The following is an 18,204-nucleotide window of genomic DNA, read 5'->3' as shown; positions in this document are numbered from 1 at the left end:
TATTAAACAATGCGTCTGTCTAGATTGGATGGAAGCATGCACTGACTGGGATTAGCCTTGGAGGGACCACATAGGAAGCACTTCAGGGATTATGCATATGTTTTCTATGAGAAGCTAAAGGGTCTTAAAGGGTGCTTCTATATGTGTCGGCTACTCTTAACTTCCACTACTGCCACTCCAAGTGTGTTTGCTCATGATAAGATGTGTTCACACCTGCTTTCCAGCTGACCAGGCCTGGTGGTTTGTTGTCTATAACTGGGGTGGGGAAGACTGGGAGGACTGGGAAAAATAATTGAATTTTGGTGGATTAGATTACAGCTGGTCTTCTCAGACACAGGGGGTTTATGAGCAGCTTTGTTTGTCAGCTGGGTGCCTCATGACTGTCTGAGCAGTAGACTTCAGCTTGTGCTCCCCCTTTGCCTTAAGAACACTCTGCTGTTGACACTTAGCTAAAAAAGAAAGAAAAGGAGTTGTTTTTTCCATTGTATTTTTAAATATCAATATAAAGCACATTTCAGAAACTAATCAATGGATTCACCCTACTGATATTTTACATGGCCTCATTATTTTTTTAATTATATGTTTGTATAGGCTACCTTTGAGCTATCAGCTCTCAACACTTGTCACTTTTCATTTATGTATATGCCTGTAAAATAAAATATGCAGTTTCCTCATTCAGTTGATCCGCTTACAACTCACTGTCATTGCCCATATACCATGTTCAACTCTACAGTCTAATGAAGAACTTTCAAGTTTTGTTTATTAAGGAGACTATCTAGAAAATGTGATTACATAAACATATGCCACTTAACATTTTACAAAGTATTTACACAATGTATAGGTCCTCAGCAAATGTTTTTGTTAAGATATTTTCCTCAATGTATCTCCAATTGCATTGTATTGTGCTGGTTTTACACTGTATATAACGTTACACATCGGAAGCCTGAATCTTTGTGAAATGAATCTGCTCGTTGATCGATTACTCTGGTCTGACCAATGCCGTCAGTTCACAAACATTTGCTTGCGGTTGCTAGAGAAAAGGGACATGTTAGAGGCTGGCAGGGCCGCGGAACAGCACGTCTAGACTGGGTAACAGAGAACCCTTTCAGAGATGGGCTACTTCGCCCAAAGAGGAAGGAGACGAATGTGAACTGTGCAACTACAACCTGGGCTCGGTGTGGTGTTTCTGGACACTCATATGCAAGAGTTATTTAATGTTTAAAATGTGGGAGATGGTGGCGTTACCGAGAGCGAGCTCTCCCTTCCTGTCGTCTCTGACAAGATGGCAGCAATGCAGGCGAACTGTGCATGGTATGGATTTATAAATCCATAACATGTTCAGAGAAGCCCTGGATTATATTTATAGTGACTCTATGTGAAGGTAAGTGGTGGAGAGAAGGCTGTCTATGGTGATATTTGTGTAGTTTAACCTTTGAAACGATAGTTTAAATGTGACGTAATACAAAGTATAACTTAGCTACAAACTTAGCTTGCGAGCTTTTGGCTGTAACGTTATATGGTTTCAAACCTTTCAACATAAGCTTCGTACGTAGCTACCTCTGTCAGCACTTTGTGTAACGTTAAGGTTAATGAATGTACTTTGTATTTTCCTGCCAAGCAACGGTAGCGATGACGTTGGTGGTAATTATTAACGTGCATTGGACACTTGTTTTTTCTGATATCCGAGTTCTCACGGCGACTCACGTTGATTTCTCTTTAACATGTTGCTTTCATCATTAACGCTAGCTATGTTTTAACTAACAACCTAACGCTAGATTCTTCTATCAGTAGCGTACCCTATATGGACAATATGGACCGAGTGACTTAACTTGTGAGTGCTGTATTACTTCATATGTGTTACCTTACACCTGGCTGCTTCGTACGTGACTCCGTTGACCTAGCAAAACATTGCAAGATAATGTTAACGCTAATCATAGTTAACAAAAACTCTTTTTAAAAAATATTTTCAAAACCACACGTGCTTGATTCTACATGGTCTAAATTTGTGCAAGAAGTCTAGTTATGTCACCTGTTAATAAACTACAGTTATTAAACTAATAAGTGCAATTGTAAAGCAGTATTTAAGGGACCTCAGCGACGCTTTTACATGTGTTTAACTTGTTAACGTCGAAACTGCGTACTGAATCTAGTTTCTAGGTTAGCTAGTTATCTTGTGAGCCTCTTTCAGGGTGTGTGCGCTCGTTGTTGTTGTCAGGTATTTTGGTCACTAGCCCTTTAATAGACATTAACGTGTAGATAATAGAAGACAGAAGTTGTTACAGTGCACCACAAGTTCCATTTTTGACCAACATAGCTAAAACAAAATAGTCCCTTTCCACCCCCTTGCCAACTCACTCTAACTTAGCAGATGACGTTATAAACATACAGCGAAAGTCGAGGCATTGGATTTAATTAATTTGATTTTACCACAATTAAAGTGGTGGTTTTTGTGTTCAAAGAGGAGGTGCAAGGTTTATAGTTGAGCTCCTGTGAGGGTGTGGACACCACCAGCAAAACAAAAGTACCATTTTATAATTGTAGGCAACACTGTTTGAGCTACCAGTTATTATGTGGCAGGAACCATCACGTTTCTGGTCCCACTTGTGTTTTTTTGTACAATGGTAAAACTAGAAAGAGAAAATAAGGACTCTTACTGTGGCCTGTACTTTCCCTGTATCATAGTAGTACTTCTTATTTTGTTGCGGTGAAACTAAGGAATAACATATTGTGGATATTTGTTTTGCTTTCCTATGCTAAGATAAAACATTCCAGTGGTTCAGTAAATGCTCCATGGACGTTTTGGTTGGTTTGGCTTATGCAACAGACATGGCTGCTTAGTTTGTTCCAAAAAGTATAATGCATTGTGGCGGCCCTTTTTTTATTGTAATTTCAGTTTTTATTACTGGACCAAAGATCACTGTTTTCACTTGTAAGTTCTTTGATTGTATGGAACATTACTCTTATTCAAATAGTACATATCCATTCTTGTGAGGCGGGATGAGCTGTGAATACTGTGAACCTTTTGGATAACACCATGAGTACAGTGCTAAGCTATGTTTGTGTGATTAACCTTTGCATAGATACTCCTGTCTGCTGTACGTGTGACACATTCTTCTGCTGGTCAGTAGCAAAGCCGCAAATGTAAGGTTGTGGTAATGCCAGTAATTCCAGAAGACAGTCGGCCCAGTGTGGCCAGTAAATAGATGTGTAAACAGTGTTTCCCCCCTACAATAATTGGTATTAGTTGGTGATGTTGGTTGTTAATGGGGGCCATAGGAACATGTCATGTGATGTCATGCCTCACTGATGTGCTATACTTGGGGCAGCTGGTTTTCTGTATTTCATTGTGGCCATCTTAAAGACTAGTTTCCGACTGATGTCATCTTGAGATGTGGGTACAAATATGTGGCAGTAAACAAAACAGAATAATTGAGAGTTTATGGGGAGAGGACCATGACAAGAGGATGTTGTGCGGTAACTTGCATGAATAACAAAAGTGTTGGATGGAAAATGTCCAATATCCCAAGAAGTAAACATCTGTTCCAGTACACAGCACATAATTACCTATATGTATCCAGCGGTCTGGTCAGAGCCCTGGATTTTGTAATAACATGGTAGATGCTTTTTTTGTGGAAACTGGTGAGGAAAAAATATCTGGTTTAAGGTAAAACATCTCACTCTGCTACTGGCTGGTTTAGTGAAAAGTGTAATAGTATGTGCCGCTCTATGATCAATGCTTTGCAAATCAATATAAGTGCTTGTTGGGGCGTCTAGTATTTCAGTGTGTGCAACGTGGTGACAGCTGTTTATACATGTTTGATAGAGGGATGAGACTGGTGGCTTTGGATGCAGAATCCATTACTTCACACATTTTTCAAATGAGTGAAACTTAATCTCCATAGATTTTGGGCATCTGAAATTCTAGTATCTTTCATATTTTTTGACGGATAGCAAGACTGACTGGTATCAGGGCTGATGAGGCCTCTGTCTAATTAATCTGTGCCCTCTGAGTTTGGTATCTACATTTTCACCTACATTTATAAAGTGTATAAAAAGTTGATGGGCCATTTATTGAATAAAGATGAACCATGATTTCATGATTTAGCATTTTAAATAGAGGTACTCTTGTAGTCTAAAACAATATTTACTATCCCTTCAGTGTATCAGTATATTGCCTGTATACAGGAGCTAATCCAACAAGGAGAATACTTCTAAATGATAGTCATAATTTCACAATGGAAATGCCATGTAGTCACATCTAATGAGCATAGAAGATCATGTTCACGAGACACAGGCAAAACTCCAGTGTGCAGTGAGGTTGTCGGACTGTGAGTTAAGTCAGCAGCTCCTGCTTAACAACCGAGGGATAGATGCAGCAGGAAGCGGAGAGGGAGTAAAGATTCATTCATTGCAATATTTCATAAATAACCTAACATGTTTTGGGTAACGTTGGGTGAATAACATTTAAATCACAAGTTTTTCCTTTTCTCTGTATGTAACACAAATGGCTGTTTACAGTTTATTTTGAAGGAAATAGGGGGTGGAAAGTTGTTTTGTGTTTGCGTTTCCTCCTACAACAATGGTGTGACTGTCATCACCTGTTGTTATTTCTGTGTTGTCAATCAGTGGCATTTGCTCATTGTGGACAGATGTCTAGTGTTTATTTTCTATTCAATTTACTTCTTGAGAAGACCAGGGTCAAAAGTTCAACTGAGCAATTACTTTGCAGCTCAAGGTTGCTGGAAAGGTTCTATAGCTTTGAAGGCAATGCGATGCCACAGGAGGAGCCTCACAGCTGACCAAGGGAGTATCTGGCTTCAGATGGTAATAATAGCAGCAGCTGCCATACTTTGGAAACAATAAAGGATGTCTACTTCACTTCCTTGTTTCAGACTTCCCCTGACCATTTAGTGATTGCATTTGTGTGACCAGGGAAATGAACAAGAAAGAACGGTTTTATTCCACCAAAATGGTATTTAAATCTGGACATCAGTTTGTGAGAATAGTCTTAAGTGCAGGCTCCCTCCGTGTAGGGACTCTGGCACCAGACAGCATGTGCTCCATCTCCAGACCAGCCAATAAACCTCTCTATTTATTCTCAGTGCCTGGAGAATGGAGTGTAAATGTAGTATTTAATCTCAAGTCATGAAAATTATGTGGAGGAACTGTCAAAAATACTTGGTTGTAGATTGCGATATTATTACTTATTTATTTTTGTTGAAAAAACAAAGGAAATTCTCAAATTGTAGCCACAGTGGCTATAATGAATAATCGAGGCTAGGTTCTTAAATTACAGGCAACACATCATAAACGTAGGTACGTTAGCAACTGCCCCAACAACAATTGAGGAAATCCCAGCCTGGGCGAGTTGTGTGTAACTGTCTAATTTTAGGGCTGACAAATAAGTATTTGTTAGCCTCTAAAATAGACAGTTTCACACAACTCGGACAAAGACGGGCAAGATATTGACTTACACACAAACAGGTAATTTAGACCGTCCAATTCAGCAAACCTGAAAGACTTTGGAAACCCAGGCTGTCACAGGAAGAACATACAAACTCCACAATGAAAAGCAGCTGCCAGTACATGGTAATTAAAACCTGCTAACATCCCGTCTAGTGAACACCATTACTAAGCATATTAGCTGTATGCGCTATAGAATGAAAATGCTTGTGTCATTGCGGTGGGCTTTTAGGCTAGACAGGACAATTACTTTAGGGTGTGGCCGATGTTAATTTCCCCATGGAGCACATCTAATTTTGTTTTCATTCACAACCAAAATGGTTTCCCCTTTGAGGCCTTATTTGAGATAATTTAAGAAATTGTTTCCAAGAGAGAAAATGGGAAACGGTGTCACCAAACCGTAACACAGGGTGTTTTTGGGCAAAGAGCTATCCAGGGAATAAGTTGACCTTATCTTCCTGCTCAGAATAGAGTCAAAGGGGTGGCTCTCAGCATTGATGTTATCACAACACAAGTGCATTTTCCATCAGGGGTATTTATTTTTGGAGACTACAGGGGCACTAATGGCCCAAACCTGACGCTGGTGGTGTTTTTTCAGATCAATTTTTATAAACATATTTTTGAATGAGCTGGAGAAATGTGGCATTATTAATGATAGTGGTACTAGCTTGTTTTTACACCACACTCTTTAAGTTAAATTTTTTATAGGTAGGTTAACATGGTTCTGAAAATGTACTGTTTGATTAAAATATGGAAACCCTTGGGGACGAGCTGTTTGTATCTCAGTGAAATTTGCCCTGGAATGTAAGAAGCTCCTAGGCTCCAGTGTGGCACACAGACAGTGTCTGATAAGGTCACTGTGCCTGTTTTGCTCTTTTTCTGTTACACATAATTGAGTTTTATAATATTTCATCAAGAAGTGATTGTCTCCTTAAGCAGGAAGTGCCTAATCCTGCCTCAAACACACACACATGATGGGGGAAGAAGCACAAATAAACCATGTCTTAAGTAATTGGACACGTGGGCCTGATGATGCTTTGTGACTTTATTTTTCTCTCTTTGTCTGTCTCTTATTTTCTCTCTTTCTCTATTGGTTGCCTAGAGACCTGCAGTAGGATGCATGGAAACGGCAGGAAAAGGTCAGGCAAACCTTTGAGAAGTTAGTCATCCACTGTGTGGAGGTGTTAGTGGGATTACAGTGGATTGGGCAGAATGTTAAAGGTGTTCTCAAGCACTCCACTAAAACATTTTATCTTGCCCTAATCCATGTGACGTGTGTGGCTGGGGTCACGGAAGTTAATGGGGGCAGTCCTATTTGTGATGTCATCAAGTAGGAGTAATTAAAACAACCAAATGGGATTAGTGGTGTCTGTCAGTTGTTTTGGACTCATTGTAATTTAAACTCACCCAAGACAGGAAAACACTAGCTGTTCTCTCATGAACGGTTTCCCTTTCACACATGTAGCACACAACAGGAGATTGTCCGTGGCAGACGCCTTTTCACTTACTGGAAATTCTCCGTTTGGTTTAGGCGAGGGGTGGCAACTGGGTAGAGCGTGCTGAAGGCACGACATGACTTGTACATTTGGTCGTAGACAACAATGTCTCTTGCAGTTCCTTCAATGTGTGTGACAGTTTCGTCAGCCCTTACAGACAGAAACTCCTGAATGTCGTCTCTCATTTAGACATTTTCTGTCGTTTTCGTTTAAGTGACCCCTTTTCTTCACTCTTGCATGTTGTTTTCTTCCGCTTTTTGCGCCAGCTACGATAGAAACGTCATCAACATGCCCACTCGCACGCCGTGAATGCTCAGGACACTTACAGACTTTATTCACACATGCTCCAATCATTGCAGGGCATGTGTTTTCCTGTCCTATGGTTTATTAAATATGCCACCATTTTATGTAACATGCTGAAATGGTTGTTTGAGGATCCAGACTAATCACCTGTTGCTTTCTTCTCTTTCTCTGCAGGTATGGCCTCACAAGTCTTGGTCTACCCACCACACATTTATCAAACCCAGACAAGTGCCTTTAGCAGTGTGAAGAAACTCAAAGTTGAGCCCAGCAACTGTATTTACCATGAGAGGGCACACCCGTGGACTTATCTGAACAGCAGAACCCTTGGCATTGTGCACCCAACCAAACAAGCCCACTCGTTTGTGAACCGAGACTTGGCGGTGGGCGTGAAGGTGCGTGGAGGACAAAAGTACCCGGTTCAGACGGTGCTGGTGCGTGGTGTACAGAGACAACAGCCCGGTAAAAGAGAAGGAGGAGGAGGACGACGACGACAAGGCCCAGCTGCGCCCCAGCAGCGACAGGACACAGGGATTGTCCACTCGCAGGGCAAGGAGCAGCAGCAGCGGCGGCGGCAGCAGCAGCGGCAGCAGACAGACACAGCAAGTGGGAGCAGCAGTGGAGCAACAGGGGCAGGCGGAGGGGGAAGGGGAGAGGGCTGCAGCAGAGGACGTGAGGGAGGTGGGGAGGAGGAGGAGGAGGGTGACAGAGAAGAGAACTGTGGAGGTTTGAACTCGGCCGACAGCTCGCTGCGATGTGGGCTGAAACGTAAAAGTGAGGAGCTGGATAATCGAGGGAGCACCATGCAGATTGTGGAGGAAATGTCAATGTTGCCTGCCATGATGCAAACGACGAATGTGGGGCACGCAACCATGAATGCGCCTGCGGCCGTGGGGGCTGGAGGGGGCCCTTCCAAACAGGGCGGTGGTGCAGCAGGAGGAGGGGACGGGGACTATCAGGTAGTACAGCATGAAGTCCTGTGTTCCATGAAGAATACTTATGAAGTGCTGGATTTCTTGGGACGTGGCACATTTGGCCAGGTTGTAAAGTGCTGGAAGAGAGGAACGGGTGAGGTAGTGGCTGTGAAGATCCTGAAGAACCACCCTTCATATGCACGGCAGGGTCAAATTGAAGTTGGCATCCTTGCACGTCTGAGTGGGGAGAATGCAGATGAGCACAACCTGGTGCGAGCCTTTGAATGCTTCCAGCACCGCAGTCACACCTGCCTGGTGTTTGAGATGCTTGAGCAGAACCTGTATGATTTCCTGAAGCAGAATAAGTTCAGCCCACTGCCCCTGAAAGTGATCAGACCTGTACTACAGCAGGTGGCTACAGCTCTGAAAAAGCTAAAGAGCATGGGTCTGATTCATGCAGACCTCAAGCCGGAGAACATAATGCTGGTGGACCCAGTGAGGCAACCCTACAGGGTGAAGGTGATAGACTTCGGATCTGCCAGTCATGTATCCAAAGCAGTGTGCTCCACGTACCTCCAGTCTCGGTACTATAGGTGAGTACAAAAAGCAAGAAAGATGTTCTTTCATAAAGCAAGTAAGAGTTCAGTGCAATTATAATTTCAGTCTCTGTTGGTGTCCAGACCTCCGTAGTCGGGTTAAAAAATGTCCTTCCTCTAGCAAAACAAGGAAATGTCTCCCATACTGCACAACATCCTGCCTGTTTAGGAGCCACATACCACAGACTCTGAAGAAATGTGACCCTGCAGAGTTTACTAGCCTAGACTACAGACTTACTGTTCATGCTCCTACTGCCTGGGAAAGAAAACTGTTCTGCCAGTCTTTTAAAAATAATAAGAAAAAGAAAAAGGTTTAATTGACTTTGTGGACATTTGGGGTGTTATTTACATTCAGGGTGAAAACCTTAGGAGTTTAAAGTAATTACACAGATTATGTTATAATAGAAAAATAATGGATAGGCCAATATTTGAAGACTGATATTAATACATGAACAGTCAACTTAAATCAAGAAAGGTTGAGCGAGAAATTACAGAATGACATGGCAGTAGATACTGTACCTAATGTTTATGTTAGAAGGACACCTGTTTTTTCTGGTCTTGGATGTGCACTTGAAAACCAGCAGGACAAATTACCTTTGGCAATATGATATGAGTGCTTCATCTTGATAAGGAAACAGGCCTGAAATGTTTTTGAATGTTGGGTAAGATGCAGGAGTGACAATGCTCACTGTTTGGTTTGTAGCTTTCCCTGTTTTGCATAGAGACTCTGAGGTGATAAGAAGGTATAAGCTTAAGCCATTTTTCTCAGAAGCTAACCAGCAATTTACATAAGGTTTTGGGCAGAGATTGACATAGTTAATCCTAGAAACTAGTAGTGGCATGACTAATAATCAATGATTTGAATTCAAACGTTGGCAGCTGGTGTACACTCTATTCATTTGAGGTAGCGATTCAATCATTATACCTTTTCTTGGACCTTTCCTAAGACATTCAGTATTTGCCTGCTATCCATACAGTTAGTATACCTGTATTGTGCTGTCCTTCTTCTAGACCCACTGCTGTGAGAACACAGTGGAAATACATGTTAGATTGAACTCATGGAAAAGGGACATATTCAACCAAATCTAGCAATGGTCATAATGACACCCTGTCTACGCCAGCTGCATTTCAGTCTCCCGTCTGATGCTTCCTTTTTAACCAATGCACATGTTTACATTGGCCCTGTAATGTCTCATCTCAAGTGTCGTCACTTGCGCAAGTCTATAGATACACATCCATTTGCCTCTATTTGCACAAGCTAATAGATTCGTTTCTGGAAATATAATATAAGGATCCAAGTAAAATGCGTATTGCCTAAATACTCTTTTAAAATGTGGCCTAAACAAATGAAATGCTTAAGTAATAATAAATATATGGTGCAAAAGACGGATCATAACGATTTCTGGCAAGAAAGACAAGCATGTTTGAGTTTACTGAACCGCTGTTTGGAGAAACAATGCCCACTAAAAACATGCTATGATTCACACTGGTGGCATACTGTAGGGTCATACTAGCAGGCAACATATACCATAAGAGGAAAGCAGCTCTTGTTCTCTTTCTACAATGCCAGTGGGCCTTCTTCTCTGATATCCTATAATAGGTAAAATGTTGACTCTGCAGCAGCTTGATGCTGTGGAGTGATTGATGTAGTTTGTTGTTTTGCTCTGCCTGATCAATTTCCCCCTCCTCGACTCTCACACACTCTTTGTTCCACGCTCTGCCACATGGCAAGCGCCTCACCCTCAAGTCGGTATCTAATTTCCATAAGCTGTGATGTGATCATCAAGTCAAGAGAAAGACAACTGTACCTACCTGAATCGCATGACGTTTTTAAAATAAACAAAAGTTTAAAAGATCAATTCAGATCTAGACTTGGACATTTAATGAACCTGTGTAATGGAGGAGTAGACGGGTTGCTCTAACAAAACGTGTTTATTAAGATCAGAAAACCGTGAGCCTCTTATATTTGATCAATAGAGAGAAATAGTCATAATGTAGTAGATGCCTAACTGCAGGTACAATTGCCTTACCTGTAACCTTTAACATGGTGCTGTCCCTGTTCTAAGCTAAATAAATCAGGAATGTCTCCATTTTAAGTCTCCTTGTCACAGTTATCTACAGATTGGAATATCTGAGATCTACTCAGATGGCGAGATTAAGTCAATGGATTTCGTGGTACTGATTCTTCGAGCTTTTTTGTCTTAGTTCTTGGTTTCTGAGACTGGGAACAAGTGAGCAGGATTTATGAGCTACTTTCAGTTCAGTGCTAGCTGTTTTTTAGTGAAAGGCATTTGAATAATTCTCACTGCTTGCAAACTGAGCCAGTGAGTGCTCCGCAGGGAATAAAAATACTGTTGATGAAAATTGATGCAAATGGATGATTTGATGTCTCTCGAGTTACTTTTACCGTATATTTTCTCACTGACTAAATGAGAAAAGACAATGCTTTCTTGCCCATCATTTTATGGAAACAGCGAAAAGATAGGTGTCAGTGTTACTAAATTATTCCATTCTCCTTTCATCCCACACAATCGATTCATCATTTTTGTGAATATTGCTTTTTTTTATGCACTTTGTTTCAGGAAATTGCTAAAAATAGAACTATGGAGCTTTGCTGTAATTTCGCCGGGGAGGAAGTGAACAGTGCAGCTGCTTCAACTCTGTTTGTTTGTCAGTTCTGTCAACCTCAAACTTTGGTGACCAGCAGTTTCACGCAGGTGTTGCATGGTGATGTATTCTGATTCACAGATGGAAGATGGTTCGATAAAACAAATGACTTATATGTCAACACATCTTTTCCTAAAGTAGAAAAACAAATGATCCACACCATATTATCCTTATATACCAAATGACTTACGGGTTATGTGGCATTTTCATTAGGCTTTGTTTATGCCAATGTACATAAATATGTAATGTATGGTTTTGATGTTCTATTGTTCAATTACACTTGTCATATGCTATAAGCAGAGGGGCAGTTTCCTTAGATTCATTATAGGCTACAGAATATTTTTGATTTATTTCTCATTAGATTCACGACTAAGTTGTTTTGATTACTAAACACTTAGATAAAAAATGCTTTGTAAAATTGTGTTTCCTCTGTAGCTTGTACTCCCTGTGCATAAAGGAGTATGCATAGCATACTGTGAGGGAACAGCGTTGCCGAGGCTAAGAGTGAAGGGTTGCTTAAAATAGCTCCTGGGATGCCGGCCAGTGGGCTTTGACTTCTATAGATGGTGAAGCACATAGGCAGCCAGAATGAAATGGGGACAGCTTGAAATACTCTCACTTACTCACTCAAGGTCAACCATCGCTAACGTCAGCTGTTTTGATTTTCATATGTCCATTTGTGTCTGTTTGGTAATGTGCACAGCATTAGATATTTGTTGGCCAGTAATTTAAAGTTAAGATCGTATTGCATTATTACACTTAATATTTCTTTTCCTATGCAACAATTTAGCATAGACGTAATGGAAAGGTCTACTGGATTGTCCACCGTGGACCAGTACCTCCTCTGTAAACCACAATCTGTAGTTAATTCTTCTAACCACACATGAAATATTTGGACTACTGGATTCACTTTTCTCTGAAAAGGTCTGACAGTATGTAAAACGTGTGTGTGTGTGGGGGAACTTGTGGGCACACAAGCGTCTCCCCTTTTATAAACTGTGTACTTCTTTGGGTTAGTGGGCAGTGAGTGTTTGTTTCCAGGTATATGGCCTTAGTAGCGTGCCAAAGTAGCTTGCAATCTGTCAGTTGGCAAGAACCTAAATTATGCATCAAGGTTAGTTCTCATGATGGTGTTAAGGTTTTACAGAAATATATCAAACTCTAAGCAGCTAAGAAATCTGCATTTTGCCTATCCTCCTGCAAAGCTGCACATTTGTTGTTTCATTACATCAAATGTGTGCAAAGTCAACTCGGTGAGGACGCGATTGTGGTCTTTTGTTTTGTTTGTTATGGTACAAATAGTGTTTGAATAATCCTGCATTAATGATAATACAACAGGGATGCAGTTCAGTATAGATACTACTGCTTCACAATAAATGCTAGCCTTTCTGGCATGCCTTGTTTGAGTTGTTAGTTAAACAAACCATTCAAACATAATAACAGAGGAAATGAAAACTGCATAAAGCCTTGTCAAGTATTTCATCAATGAATGGCTTTGGGGTGTAATTCCCATGAGGTACTTGTGAGACTCCATCTTGAAAATGGGATCCTTCATGACTAAGGCCATGCAGTTGGCAACAACAAGCAAAGTTGTGTTGTTAACAACAAGCAAAGTTATGTTGTTGTCATGGTTGTAAATTGCTGATAACTTGCTCCTTTAGCCATGCATTCTGCTAAATGTTAGGCTTAAAAGAGATTTCAGTTGATTAATAAGCGGTGGGTTGTCTGCCAGCTTTGTCTGAACATCATTGTAATAATTTATTTCCCTCTCATAAAATTACAAAAGAATGCACATCAAATATAAGTAGTTGCTCTTTAACTGGACATGCTACTTTTAAATCATTTATATGACACCGGTCAAGGAATTATCATATAGATGTGCAAGAAAACAAATGTTTTTATCTGTTTTGTTTAGAAAGAATCGCGCCTAAATTATTTTAATTAGCATCAGGCAAGGTTTCTTGCTATCTTGTCCAGAGCCTGCTGAATTCTTGATACTTGATTCAAACAGCGAAACCGTAGAGAAGTGGGATCAGTCCACCTGAACTGGAAAATAAAGTATTTCTTTAACACTGGCTCCATGTCGGCGCATTGAATGGGTAACATATGTAAAATGTGTCTAAAGCCTTGTATCCTTAATCTAAGGTCTAGGCAGAGCAGAGTGCAAGTACTACCCCTGCCTTTGCTGCACTGCCTCTGTGTTCCACTGAATAATGCAGAATGCCCTGAGAGTGTGGAATTACAGTTCCTGGAAGAGACGCTTGGTAAAGCTCCATTCTTCCATCATGCAGTCAACATGAGTCAGTTTGTCTTTGTGGCTGAGGTTATGCCAACTGCAGTGTAGCCCAAATTAGATTATTTATCTGACCAAGCTTACTGAAAGGCCTGCGTGATCATGCAATGACCAAAGGGCTGTAATTGTTTGTCACAATGGTACAGGGGTTCACGCAGAAGACACAGCAAGTAGTTTCATGCACGTAATGTGGAACCAAAGTTGACGAGCGCGAGTTCTGTCCGGAAAGTTTTAGCTGTATTCCATTAGCAACATATGCTGAGGTTAGCACAACAAGCGGATCGGCGTCCTAGTGGGTTACCCTATGACGAGCACAAATGAAGGACCGCAGCTGGAAGACCCCCCTGCGACATCCATGGCATCGCATACATGTGCCGATCAATGTGGTGATAAATGTTGGATGCTTTGAATGCTTGTTTAAATATAGCCAAGTGGAACTAATTGTAACTCTCCTCCATAATTCACAATTTGTATTTTATGTTTTCTATGCATTTTGCAATTACAATTTCGGAGCATCAGAGATGTTGTTCAGTTTTATAGCCATTTGTGAACGTTGTCCTTAGGGAAAGTGATTGTTCAGTGTTTGTACAGTTTAATGCAGAAATGTTGAAATGTATGAATATATTATACCAAAGGGGCCAGTGGGAAGAATTCTACCCCAGTCCCCAGCAAGAGGATTGTGTCTGTCATTGACCCTTACACTACTGTCTTGTCAAAATAAATGTATTCTTATGCATTTGGGATCTTTTTTCCGCTGTACCGAACTCTCATCGAGCCGTGACTAAACTGGGCTATGTACCGAACCAAGACTTTTGTGTAGCGTTACACCCCTGAATGACAATGACCGCCTCCCTATGTCGAGCTACCCTTATTTGCTGTTCTCTGTGTGCGCTGGTAGGATGCCACTTTGCACTTGGATCCTCCCTGTGAGGACAGAGCAGGAGGATCAGAGAACTATTTTTGGAGTGTGAGATAATGGCCATGAATAAGAAATAGACATGGAGGTAATTTCTCTGCTCTGCCATGGCCCTTATTGTAACGAATAAGACTTGTCTGCATTGTTCTTTTTTTTCTTTCTTCCGTCAAGATAAAAATAAGATGCAACTGAAGAAAAAAAAAAACACTTGACCTGCATATCAAAGGAACATTGACGGGCTATAATTTAATGATTTGATTCTGCAAACTGTTTCACAGTAAGAAAAGAAGATTAATATAAATGTTGTGTCTGTGCAGTACGGAGAACAGTATGGAGATGTCTGTGGTATATTTAGCCTAGCTTGACCCAAATACTATAAGCAAAGGGAACAGTTAGCTGCTGTCAAAAATTAAAATACACTTTCCAACAACTTCAAAAGTGTTGTATTAAATGTTAGCCAGCAAGCCAGGCACCAATAGAGCCATCAGGGAACTTTGGTCAGAGTTAAGACATCCTTACTATGAGGACAGGACTATTGACATACTTGCTGCTGTATTCTTTTCTCATGTAAGCCTATTTTGGTTGTTGCAAAGCCGCTGGAAACACAATAGAACTCGGAACTAAATGAACTCAAAGTTAACAAATGTTCAATTGAATTTATAATTAGTGAAGACTTCCTAATGCAGCCTAGGTTTAATACACATGAATAACTATCTGTGCCGTCATATAGGACATCAGGATAGAGGACTCAACTTATTTCCAATGTTTGAGGAGTTTTTCTCGAACCTCTGGGTCAAAAATTTAGTACACATGTACACTTGTTTGTTTTGGAATGTCTCCATGCGTCATGTTTGCGTTCGTTCTACTAACATAACATCGCCTTGTGCCTCATCCCCTTTGTGGATTTGAGGCGCAAACAAGGAGGGAGGAAAAGAAGCGATGGATTGAAGAAGGGAAGCAGCTGTTTGAGGTGAAGCAGCAAACCGATGAACTTGTTGACCAGGGAAAGAATTTTTCATTGGCCAGAGCCTAGCCACAATGGAGCAGTAAAATACAGTGGAAGCTTCAGGCTGCGAGGAGAAGAAATGGCAACCAAATCGTACCATTGTGTCGGTTTTATTTTGCGATTGTTGCTGAATATCATACCTGCAGTGTGGGCGGGTTATACTTGGCACTGTGGCGTGCCCATGCTAGGCCTGCTGTTACTGCTGCGCTCAGCATTGTGCATTAGGGTTTGATCGTGATGGCTTCCATTAAAGACAAGCCAGCAGCTAATGCAAAGTTTGTTGTCGGGTCACCCTTTCTCTATTAAATAAAATCTTTAAAAGCACAAGTTGTTTAAAAATGTAGCCCTATTCATGAGACATTTTCAACTTGATGAGCATCTTTGAAAAGTCTATGATATAGGCCGACGGGGATAGAAAGGTTAAAACTCTAAATGTGAGCTGTGAACCGGGGAATGTTTTAAAAGTCTGACAACACTGCCAGCAGGCACAGAAAGCGCCACACAGACACATGAGGCTGTATGGAAACCGTTGAACCTCGTGATATTGTAGACAACTCTTGTCTCACTCAGTCATTCATTTCCAACCTTTTAAAAGCAAAGTAGTATCAGTCAACAGACCTGATGTGCACCTTTCTTTTCTTGTGAAAAAACATGTTCATCTTTCAAACTTATTTGATAATAAAGCATTAAAAACTAATTCACTGCATTTAATGGATGGCTAAAGTATCTATGTTGTGTTGATGCACAAGATATTGCATAATAAATCATACATTTGAGAGAGGTATGGAATAAACCTGATGATTAGCATGCACAGGCAACATCCATCATGGTCATAAATAAACCCTTCTCATCAGTATTTTTATTTTAGATCCAACAATCGTACTGTATGTATTACTTGCCATTACTTCACTACATGCTGGGCTAGTGTTTTGTGTGGTCGTAAAAATGAAGTTGGTTTTCGATGAATTGCTGCCCGTTTAGTTGCAGCTATGAGGCATCAGGCCATTGAATACGATAATTGCAGTTTTGTCTGTGTTAAATTTGACCTCCATTATGTTAGTACACAAGTTATCTAAAAGGTGCTCAAGTACATGTGCATTACGCTATCATGTGTCTGGGAGTTTGTGCATCTTCAGGAACACCTATTAATTTGTTGTCTATACCCACTTACTCCTGTTGAGTGTTACATGCAGCGGGAGTCTATCCATGCATGGCAGAATATTAGTCCATCTCCTTGCTCATTTTTTGTTGGACCTGCCCGTTTCATCCGGAGCTCTTTCAAGTGTTGGTGAACAGTCACGAGGCTTCTGCTCCTGTAGCATTCAGCGGCCCCTCAGCTTGTACTTCATATCCTCATGATGGAAAATGGATTTTGTTTAATAGGAGGGCTTGAGTTGTGTTCATTAGGATGCGCAACCATGGCAACATGGACTCACCATCCCCCCCCCCCCCCCCCCCCCCCCCCCAAAAAAAAAAAACAAAGAGAGGGAGACTTTCTGTTTGGCTCTATTGATTTCGCGATTTTACATGTTGGACTGCTTTTGTGTATTCAACAGGAAAAGTTAAGGGAAAGATCAAAAGCATATTTAAAACATATATATATATTTGAAAACAGCGCAGAGCAATCTTAAAACGGTTGTTTATTTTTTCATAATAACTATTATTTGCATAGCTTATTTTGAATTCAAGAGATGGAGAAGGGTTGTTAATAAAAGCAGATTATTGAGGCCAGTATAAAAGCTCTTATCTGGTCTTCTTGATCTGACGGAGCCTATAGACTGTCAAACTCAGGAGTTGAATAGAAGCTGTTGATGTATTAATGCATTGACTGTTGCAGGGGGCAAGACTGTCAGGTTTTGGTTACAGAGTAGTCTCTAACTACTAGACCAGGGGTCGGCAACCTTTACCACTCAAAGAGCCATTTGGACCCGTTTCCCACAGTAAAGAAAACACTGGGAGCCACAAAACCCTTTTGACATTTAAAATGAAATAACACTGCATATAACGTTTTTTTTGCCTTTATGCTATGTATAAACAAACTATAATGTGTTGCATTTATGAAATCAATGAACGACTGCAGAGAAAACAAAATTACATTTCTGCATGCAACAAAACATTTTGCGCTCCGAAAAAAAGACGTTGACGTTGGGTTGAAGGTTACTTTCAAGTAAAATACTCAATGTCTATTTGAGTCCTTCTTGTATTTATGAAAAAAAAACGCTGAACTTAAATTATCCACCGTCAGCAAACCAAAAATGCCGTCCTCTCTCTGTGTGCCATCATCCTTTTACTGGCGCGTGCAGTCAGCTGTCAACCTGAAAAATAAAAGGACTATTTCACTGAACAATGAAAAAATATGAATATATGCAAAATAATAGGCAATTAAAATATTTATCATACTTGGTTAATGTGATTTCTGCTCCTGAACCTCAGCGCACAGCGTCTGCACATCAGGGCTGTATGCCGTCACCTGACGTGACGCATAGTAACAGTGTAACAGCGACATAACATTTTTTAACACGTTTTATTTAGATGTTACAAGATCACCATAAT

General features: G+C 40.7%; 1 protein-coding gene across 3 annotated transcripts in view; it reads left to right on the top strand.

Moving 5' to 3' along the window:
- Positions 1-1,040: 1,040 nt before the first annotated feature.
- hipk3b (homeodomain interacting protein kinase 3b) overlaps positions 1,041-18,204 on the top strand; it is a 33,989-nt gene continuing 16,825 nt past the window's right edge. For 2 of the 3 annotated variants that reach the window (XM_029457502.1, XM_029457482.1), the window contains exons 1-2: positions 1,041-1,381; positions 7,437-8,766. In XM_029457502.1, coding sequence (XP_029313362.1) covers positions 1,309-1,381; positions 7,437-8,766 — 1,403 coding nt within the window. In that variant the 5' untranslated portion in view covers positions 1,041-1,308. Of the gene's footprint in view, positions 1,382-1,744; positions 1,832-7,436; positions 8,767-18,204 lie in introns of those variants that run through there. The other variant, XM_029457492.1, reaches the window with a different exon arrangement.

Source organism: Cottoperca gobio, chromosome 3 (genome assembly GCF_900634415.1).
Source record: "Cottoperca gobio chromosome 3, fCotGob3.1, whole genome shotgun sequence".
In the NCBI taxonomy this organism is placed as follows: Eukaryota; Metazoa; Chordata; class Actinopteri; order Perciformes; family Bovichtidae; genus Cottoperca; species Cottoperca gobio.
The sequence above is the reverse complement of the archived record's forward strand: the minus strand, read 5'-3'. Positions and strand labels throughout refer to the sequence as shown.